The sequence below is a fragment of the Trichechus manatus genome, unplaced genomic scaffold, assembly GCF_000243295.1.
Source record: "Trichechus manatus latirostris isolate Lorelei unplaced genomic scaffold, TriManLat1.0 scaffold00047, whole genome shotgun sequence".
NCBI lineage: Eukaryota > Metazoa > Chordata > Mammalia > Sirenia > Trichechidae > Trichechus > Trichechus manatus.
The window spans coordinates 6,469,985-6,480,032 of NW_004443983.1; the positions used below are offsets into that span (position 1 = coordinate 6,469,985).

The 10,048-nt window shown below is 38.3% G+C and overlaps 1 protein-coding gene across 5 annotated transcripts in view; it reads left to right on the forward strand.

The window, feature by feature from the left end:
- The window catches only part of FEM1C (fem-1 homolog C), a 42,095-nt gene that overhangs the window by 23,487 nt on the left and 8,560 nt on the right, over positions 1-10,048 (forward strand). For 4 of the 5 annotated variants that reach the window (XM_023731954.1, XM_023731956.1, XM_004376979.3 and 1 more), the window contains exon 3: positions 75-4,076. In XM_023731954.1, coding sequence (XP_023587722.1) covers positions 75-1,384 — 1,310 coding nt within the window. In that variant the 3' untranslated portion in view covers positions 1,385-4,076. Of the gene's footprint in view, positions 1-74; positions 4,077-4,561; positions 4,681-10,048 lie in introns of those variants that run through there. The other variant, XM_023731957.1, reaches the window with a different exon arrangement.

Here is a 10,048-nt window from a genome sequence, read left to right on the forward strand (position 1 = left end):
AAAGTACATACATTCATTACATTATATCCTAGTCTCTCAAAACAGATTACTTCTTTTCTTTCCCCCTCCTTCAGGCAATACTGCATTGCATGATTGCGCAGAATCTGGAAGTTTGGACATCATGAAGATGCTTCTAATGTATTGTGCCAAGATGGAAAAAGATGGCTATGGAATGACTCCTCTTCTCTCAGCAAGTGTGACTGGTCACACAAATATTGTGGATTTTCTGACACACCATGCACAGACCAGCAAGACAGAACGTATCAATGCTCTAGAGCTTTTGGGAGCTACGTTTGTAGACAAAAAAAGAGATCTACTTGGGGCTTTGAAATACTGGAAAAAAGCAATGAACATGAGGTACAGTGATAGGACTAATATAATCAGCAAACCAGTACCACAAACATTAATAATGGCTTATGATTATGCCAAGGAGGTAAACAGTGCAGAAGAACTTGAAGGTCTTATTGCTGATCCTGATGAGATGAGAATGCAAGCACTGTTAATTAGAGAACGTATTCTTGGTCCTTCTCACCCTGATACCTCTTACTATATTAGATATAGAGGCGCTGTCTATGCAGACTCTGGAAATTTCAAAAGATGCATCAACCTGTGGAAATATGCTTTGGATATGCAGCAGAACAATTTGGACCCTTTAAGTCCAATGACCGCCAGCAGCTTATTGTCTTTTGCAGAACTGTTCTCTTTTATGCTACAGGATAGGGCTAAAGGCCTGCTGGGCACTACTGTTACATTTGATGATCTTATGGGCATACTGTGCAAAAGCGTCCTTGAAATAGAGCGAGCTATCAAACAAACTCAGTGTCCAGCTGACCCATTACAGTTAAATAAGGCTCTTTCCATCATTTTGCATTTGATTTGCTTGTTAGAAAAAGTTCCTTGTACTCTAGAACAGGACCATCTCAAAAAGCAGACTATCTACAGGTTTCTTAAGCTGCATCCGAGGGGAAAGAATAACTTCAGCCCTCTTCATCTGGCTGTGGACAGGAATACTACATGTGTAGGGCGGTACCCTGTGTGTAAATTTCCATCTCTGCAAGTTACTGCCATACTGATAGAATGTGGTGCTGATGTGAACGTCAGAGACTCCGATGACAATGGTCCCCTACATATTGCCGCTCTGAACAACCATCCAGACATCATGAATCTTCTTATTAAATCAGGTGCACATTTTGATGCCACAAACTTGCACAAACAAACTGCTAGTGACTTGTTGGATGAGAAGGAAATAGCTAAAAATTTGATCCAGCCCATAAATCATACCACGTTGCAGTGTCTTGCCGCTCGTGTCATAGTGAATCATAGAATATATTATAAAGGGCATATCCCAGAAAAGCTAGAGACCTTTGTTTCACTTCATAGATGATAACTTGACTGTGTTTTAGCACTGTTAAAGCACGAATTGGTAACAGTTGTTTCATAAATGAGCACTGTTGTGATAACACCAGCATTCATTTAGCTTGATTTCATCGTGCTGTCATTGGCTAAAGCATTATAAGCATCAGATTTACAGGATTGGTTTCCCAGTATTTAATATAAATATACCATATAATATATTGTTTGTGAATTATTGAGAAATGTAATGTCATATTCAAATTTCTAAAATTGTTTGCCAAAGGCTTACTATCCATTCTGGTTTTGTTTGCTGTTGGGTGTTTGGGATTGAGTTAACTGTTTTTCACTGATGTCTTTATACTTTTCTGGTTTGTGAATTTTATACAATTGAAGATCTTTTTTTCCCCTGCTTCCTTCTCCAAGCTTTGCTCCTGTTTCCACTTTATTTTTGCTTAATCATTTCTACATATCAGTTTTTTCTCCTTATGGACCCTTGCTAGGTGATACGAACTTTATAAACTTGTTACCATTTGCAGTTACCATAAGTGCTTTATCTTCTCTATGCACCGGCTTAAACTTGACTGTTGTATGTTTGCATATTTTCTATGCAGCAGTTGGTCAACTTCAACTCAAAACACTTTTTTAGGTTTGTTACAAAGCTCATTTTATGAAAGTACTCTCTGTAGCATGACAGTTTTTAGAGCTACAGGTTAGCTGTCTGAACTCATGCTTTTTTTTTTTCCCTTCACATCTGAGGTTTCTTTCTCTAAGCTACTGAAATTGTTGTGTGCTAAATTTGGGAAACAAATCTATTCTAACTCATTAACCCAGTTGAAATTTAGGTCTGTCATCTTAATATATCATTCAGTAAAAGGAAGAGTCTTTATAAAGTGACCCACCTTTCATGCTGCTTCAGCGTTGTCCTGCTTGTGCTGATGGTGTGATTAGGTGTAAAGAATTTGCTTAAATTTAACCTCAGAGTTTATCACACAGCATAATGAGTCACATTCAAATATTCAGTAACAAAACTACAAATCACTTTTAGTTACAAAAAGAGCTAAAGCATGTCAGTGGCATGATGCTTGCCAAGCCTGACTTAGGCATCTAGGATAATTAAAATATTTTAGTATGCAATTTACTGCCATAGTATCAAAGGTCAGTAACAGTGTTCTTTCTTTCTTCAAGCTTAAGTCTACCTTTAAAAATAACTTGCATGAATTACTTTGGTCTCAATTATTTGTCACCATAGTTAAACACACAAGGTTGCAGTGCTTCCTATTCCCTTACTGAAAGTTAGCATTTTTATTTTTCGTTTTATTTTTTTAACAGCTTTGCTAATGCCACAGAAAGGGCTCTTTTAACTTAAGAAAAGATAAGTGAAAAGTACTAAAAAAGATTCAGGTAATTCTCATTCAGCACTTTATTGTTATTCAGAATAAAATTTTTGATGGCATATTTACCTTGCAGATGTCTTAATGAAATTATTCTGAATAAAAAGCTTCTTATTGATTTAAGAAAAATTCAGTTTACCTGTGAGTTTAATGAGCTGGATCACTCACTTGGGTTTTTGTGTTGACATTTTATTCTGAGGGTTGATGTAATGGTATTTAAGTAGTCATCATTGCAAATAGTCACATTAGATTTACCTTCATTTTTATTCAATAAAAAAACTTGTGATGAAGAGTAGTAGATAAATAAAAGAACAGACTTTGTGGTTAAACAATTGAGGTTTAATTTTTTAAAAAGCTATCCTTACCCATTTTACTAGGTTGTAAATTTAATTTCACCGTTGAAAATGGTGGATTGGATATAAATGGGTACTCTCCAACCTCTTAATGAAGAGATTTTAATATCTCTTATTTACCATGGGCAAATTTAATTAAATATTTGAGTTGCCACATATATTAAGAATAGTTTATGATTTAGGTGGATATTCTAGAAATCAAACATCAATATTTTGAAATCACCTGCCTCTAACCTGTGGTGCAGTGCACAACTACTTTTTTAGAAAGATACTTTACAAATACTGTAAATTTACATTAGTTGATCTCAATAATTTTTGGGTAAAAGATGAGCAGTTGGATTTTTACATGATCTAATATTTCCTCCTTTTTTGGGGAGGGAGAGGAGAGTTTACATGTTCTTATAGTAAGGTTCATCTCACACTGTTTTTACAGGTGAACTTGAATTGAGCAACTCTAGTATAAAATATGGATTTCTTTCAATAGTATTTTTCCACTATTAAAAATTGATAACTTATAACTGTTCTACAGTCTGGATAACTGAAATGCCTTATGTCAATTAGGATATAATTCTCACTTGTCTGTTTGCCATTTCCCCAAATACCATTGAGGTTCTTGAAAAATAAGTTAGATACAGCTCAAAATTGTCCATGAATGTACTTTAAAGGGGATTGGTTAATAAATGTGACCTCAGACACTGATAAGGCCTTCAGAAAGTATTCTCAAAATTATTGTGAGACTGAATAAAATATTTAAATTTATTTTTTAAACCACAGATGAGTAAATTTAATATTTACTGACGTAATTGTACTGATTTGAGTCAAAGTATATACTGTAGCATGGTGTTGACTGGAGTTAATGTGTAAGTTTTGAGTATGTGTCTACAAAAATGTCCTGTTGAGGCCTGCTGAATTTTATATATTCCACTATTGATCATTTTTGTAAAAAAAAAAAAAAAAAGTAATTTCAATTAGATTAGATTCCAGTCTGCTTTATAAAGATAAGTGAATTATAGTTTAAAAATAGTCATTTTCTTGTCCATAAATCTGACAGGGATGTAAGCCCAAATCAGCAAAAGATAATTTAGTACCCTTCACGATTTTGAAGTTAAGCATTTGCGCACTAGTAAAGTGATACTTTAATGTGTGATATTTTAGAGACCCCATTTACTGTGATTTGGGAAAATTGTTTAAATTATATTTGAGAAATAGTTCTTTAAAATCATATGCGCAGAAGAAACCTTAGGCCGAATTTACGGGTATAATCCTTGTAATTTATTTTCTCAGACTTGTGCGGGCCAGATGAGATAATAACCTTATTCTTGTTCACTGTAACAGCAGCATTATTGCTTGGAACTTTAACCATTCTAGAGTAAGGAAACTAAAATTAATTGGTCATCATCTTTTGTTTTTTGTTTTTGTTTTTACCCATATATATCACTAAACAGTTTCTCTCCCTTTTGTCAGTTCCCATTGTGTATCTTTCAGAAGAAGTACTGTATTCAGATGCTAGCCAATGAATTGCCACACAATGGAAAATACGCCACAACATTATAAGGTTTAATAAAATTAAATTTGCACCAAACGTAAGTGTATTCTTATTAACTCTTGACACTTGATTGGTGTTATCTTAATGCATATGATAGTGGACTCCCGGACTCCTATTTCAAAAAACACCTAATTGGTAAATTATGGCCAGTTAGAACTTAGAGATAGTATTTGTTATTAATACTTTTGTGTAAAAAACAAAGATGATTTATGGACAGTTCATTCTAAATTTTCTTCAGTAAAGAACAAAAAACTGGTAAAAATATGGAAAAATTTTGTTATATGCATAGGAGGCTGCTTTTAACTGTTCTTATTTTTTAACTGATGTTAAGTATCAGACGTATATCAGAAATACATAACTCTGATAGTAAGTTTTATAAATTTATTTCCATTACTTTTAAATTGTGAAAACTAAGTAGTCTTGGGTAGTGGAGCAAGATGGCAAAGTGAGTGGACTGTCCCATTTTCTCCCCCCACAACTAACCCACTGAACAACAAAAGTAAGCGGACCAAGATCTCAGAACTCTGGATGGAACCTGAGGTGTTGGAGAGTCGGGGTGAGTCCAGAAGCAGGAGAGAGAAGTGGGGATGGCACAGAAGCTGGGAGAACCTACCTGCTAACATCTGGAGCACTTGCTCATTGCAGCCATTTTGGGATGGGGCTGGGCAGTACCACAAATGGAACACAGAGCTAAATGAGGAAGCTGTAACCTGATAATTTAAGGCAACATAGATTGGCTGTGCAATTAGGAGGGGTTGGAGGGAGACTGTGGCACTGCAAAAGAGTGCTGTTGAATCTCACTGAGGCCTGAGACAGGCACTAGTAGTGGGAGAAACAGCAAAGGGAATGCATCTGATGGGCAACACAGAAGGAAATGGCTGGCTCCCTGGCCACAGTGGGACACTGTGGGAGAGCCTGTACAGGGATGCCTGTGAGGGAGAAACAGCTCCCCACCTTCACCCCTGGAAAGCTGAGCACCACTCCTATGTCAGCGCCTGCAACCAGCTAAAACCACCCCACACATGCATATTGAAATCCAGAAATCATCCAGAACACCTGAATCAGCACTGAAAAAAACCTAAGGATAAGATTGCCTTGTAGGTTCTTAGGAAAATATACCAAGCCCGCTGCCATCGGGTTGATTCTGACTCATAGTGACCCTGCGGGGTGGAATGGAGCTGCCCTGTAGGGTTCCCAGGACCATGAGTCTTTGTGAAGACACACTGCTGCATCTTTCTCCTGCAGAGCGGCTGGTGGGTTTGGGCTGCCAGCTTTTCAATTGGCAGTCAGGCACTTGGCTGCTGTGCAACCAGGGCACCCAATCAGAAAATTTTCCCATGAAAACCAGAAAACAATTTAAAGTTTTTTTTTTTTTTGTGTGTGTGTATATATATGTAGTGGCCCAAGTTCAACAAAAAATAATAAAACTCACAAAATCACAGAAGAACGATCAATCAAAAGCAAAACAGAGGTGGAAATTTCTACTTTAGAAGCAAGACTAACAGAAAAAATTGAAAATTTTCAGACAGTGGTGTAAATATGTCTAAAAAAAGCAAAAAGCACAGAAAACAAACTAGCAGAGATTAGGAAACAAATGGAAGAACAAAAATGAGAGACTCAACAAGGAAATTGAAAACATTTAAAAAAAAAACAAAACCAAAGAGAACTACTGGAACTGAAGAATAAAGCAACTGAATTAGAAAAAGCAAGAGAAACACTCTACAGGTGAACAGACAGAAAGTAGAATAAATGAACTAGAAGACAAAATAACTGAACTTACCAAGACTTGAGAAAAGAACAAAGAAAAGCAAACAAACCCAAATGGAAATATGGGATTCAATTAAGAAATATAACATTAGAATTATTGGAATCCCAGAGTACCATTATAGCAATAAAAGCATGGAAAGAATTTTCCAAGAGATAGAGATAATTTCCCAGACCTGAACAGAGAACTAATCCTGCAAATACAAGAAGCTACAAAAATCCCAATTAGAAGAAACACAAAAACGTCAATTCCACAACATCCTAATAAAATTTTTGAAAACCAAAGACAAGGAGAGAATTCTGAAAACAGCAAGAGAAAGATGCAATATAACACACCGAGGGTCTTTCGTAAGAATCAGTGCAGACTTCTCCCCAGACACTCTAGAAGCCAAGAGATAATGGAGTGACATATATAAAATACTGAAGGAAAACAACTGCCAACCAAGAATTCTTTACCCAGCAAAGCTGTCATTCAAAAACGAGGTGGAAATGAAAACATTCCCAAAGAAACAAGCTCTGGGAATTTGCCAATACCGGACCAGCTTTGCAAGTATTAATCAAGGGAGTACTCTAGATGGAAAGACAAAACATTAAATAAATAACTTGTATCTATACATGGGCACGGGGGGAGAGGGAGATAAAAAATAAGAATGAGAAAGAGGTCTCCAAAAAACACAACAAAATGGGCAATCATGACCAAGCATATGATATTTTCAGGATATAAACTCAATAATTACATCTTGCAAACAATACAACATCAAGTTAATAAGAAATAAATACAAAGTAAACTTATCAAATATACATTGTATACTGATGTTAATGGAGACACATCAACAGAAATGGGGGATGGAGAAGCTTATCAGGAATGGATTTAATATGTTAAGGCTGTATGTTAACTGTTGTTCATAAGCTAAATGCTGCAGTTATCAGTTGTGAAACATACTATATGTGGACCACTAAGAAATCACCAAGCAAAAATACTCAGAAGAAGGAAGAAAGCAAAAAGGCTCATCACAAGAAAGCAGCCAAACACAATCAGAATAAAAAAATAATGAAGATACGAACACTCAAAACACAAATAGCAAAATGAGTGAGGTAGACACTTCGTTTTCAGTAATAACCTAAAATGTAAATGATCTAAACACCCCATGCAAAAGGCAGAGAGTGGCAGAACGGATAAAAAAAATTTTGCTGTCTGCAAGAAACACACCTTAGACATAAGGACACACACACTGAAGATAAAAGGATATATCCTAGGGACCTAAAAATAATGACATAAAAGGACAAATGTACATCTATGTTCATTGCTGCTTTATTCACAATAGCAAGTAAATGGAAACAACCAAAGTGCCCCCAAGCATCTGTCAGTTTGTCATACTGTGGGGGCTTGTGTGTTGCTGTGATGCTGGAAGCTATGCCACTGGTATTCAAATACCAGCAGGGTCACCCATGGTGGACAAGTTTCAGCTGAGCTTCCAGACTAAGACTAGGAAGAAGGACCTGGCAGTCTACTTCTGAAAAGAATTAGCCAGTGAAAACCTTATGAATAGCAGTGGAACATTGTCTGACATAGTGCCGGAAGATGAGCCCCTCAGGTTGGAAGGCACTCAAAACACGACTGGGGAAGAGCTGCCTCCTTAGAGTCAATCTTAATGACGTGGATGGAGCCAAGCTTTCGGAACCTTCATTTACTGATGGGGCACGACTCAAAATGAGAAGAAACAGCTGCAAACATCCATTAATAATCTGAATGCGGAACATACGAAGTATGAATCAAGGAAAACTGGAGACCATAAAAAATGAAATGGAACACATAAATATTGATATCCTAGGCATCAGTAAGCTAAAATGGACTGGTATTGGCCATTTTGAATCAGACAATCATATGGTCTACTATGCTAGGAATGACAAATTGAAGAGGAATGGTATTGCATTCATCATCAAAAAGAACATTTCAAGATCTATCCTGAAGTATAATACAGTCAGTGATAGGATAATATCCATACACCTACAAGAAGACCAACTACTAAGGCCAAAGATGAAGAAATTGAAGATTTTACCAACTTCTGCAGTCTGAAATTGATCAAACATGCAGTCAGGATGCGTTGGTAATTACTGGTGATTGGAATCAAAAGTTGGAAACGAAGAAGGATCAGTAGTTGGAAAATATGGCCTTGGTGATAGAAACTATGCTGGAGATCACATGATAGAATTTTGCAAGACCAATAAATTCTTCATTGCAAATACCTTTTTTCAACAATATAAACAGCGACTATACAGGTGGACCTCAGTGGAAGGAATACACGGAATCAAATTTACTACATCTGTGGAAAGAGTTGATGGAACAACAGTCCGAACAAGGCCAGAGGCTGACTGCAGAACAGACCATCAATTTCTCATATGCAAATTCAAGCTGAAGCTGAAGAAAATTAGAACAAATACAAGAGAACCAAAGTACGACCTTGAGTATACCCCACCTGAATTTAGAGACCATCTCAAGAATAGATTCGACACGTTAAACACTAATGACTGAAGACCAGACGAGTTATGGAATGACATCAAGGACATAATACACGAAGAAAGCAAGAGATGAGAGGTGGGAGGCGGGGCCAAGATGGTGGAGTAGTCAGACAATTCAGGTGGACCCTCTTACAATAAAGACCCAAAAAAACAAGTGATTTGATTATATATGGCAGTCTGGGAGCCCTGAACATCAAAGGCAGAGTTGAGGAACCGGACTGAGTGCCGGGGGAGGGAGAGACTGTTCAGAAGCAGCAAGGAGTTGCCAGACCTGACTCGGTGAGAGCCTGAGCCCTTCAGGCCTTAGAGGCTCGTGGGTGAGCGGTGAGGCAGGCAAGCGGCAGTGCTCGGGAGGTGCGTTTTCTGCACCGGGAGAGACCCAGTGCCAGAGAGTCTACATGGCTACCCAGAACCAGTGAGAAGCTGCCCTGGATCAGCAAAACATAAGTAATTGCATACGGCCTATCGTGCAGATCAAAAACATCCCCCTTAGGGAAAAACCTCTCTCCCATTTACCTCCCCGCTCCCTGCTCTGCATTGGGTTCCAGACGCTTCAGCAATTGCTGAGTCCACTGGGCCAGAAGTAGAATCCATCAAACGCCCGGAGCCATTCTCCCTGCCTTGGAGAGTGAGCAAATTAACAAACAGGAAAAAATAAACTGTTGGCTCCCCTAAGCCAGGAACCCAGGGTGGGCACAGCTCCTTTGCCTAGGCACAGGCATAAGGGATCCATGGACTTTGAGTGCCTTTTCCCCTGCATAGACTTGTGTGGGCCCCTCTCAACAGCGTAGGCCCTCGTTACCGCAGTACAACAGGGTATATACTGGAAGTCTAACTTCAACTGTTTCAGCTGTGAAGTGGCAGGTTCTTGACATTTGACACTGCTCTGCCCATTAAGCAGGGTCTTCACCTATCCACATCAGGGGCCTGAAGACTTGTGGCTCCACCCATACCACCTAGTCATCTGCAATAGGGGCCCATGAATAAGAGGTGCCCCCCCACGCCAGTCCTTAGAGCCAAGAGCATTAGGTGCTCCTAGTCCAGCTGCAAACCCCACCCACCTATGTGCTGTAGTGAACAGGACGTGCCTTCCTCTCGGACACTCAGGGGCAGCCGTCAGC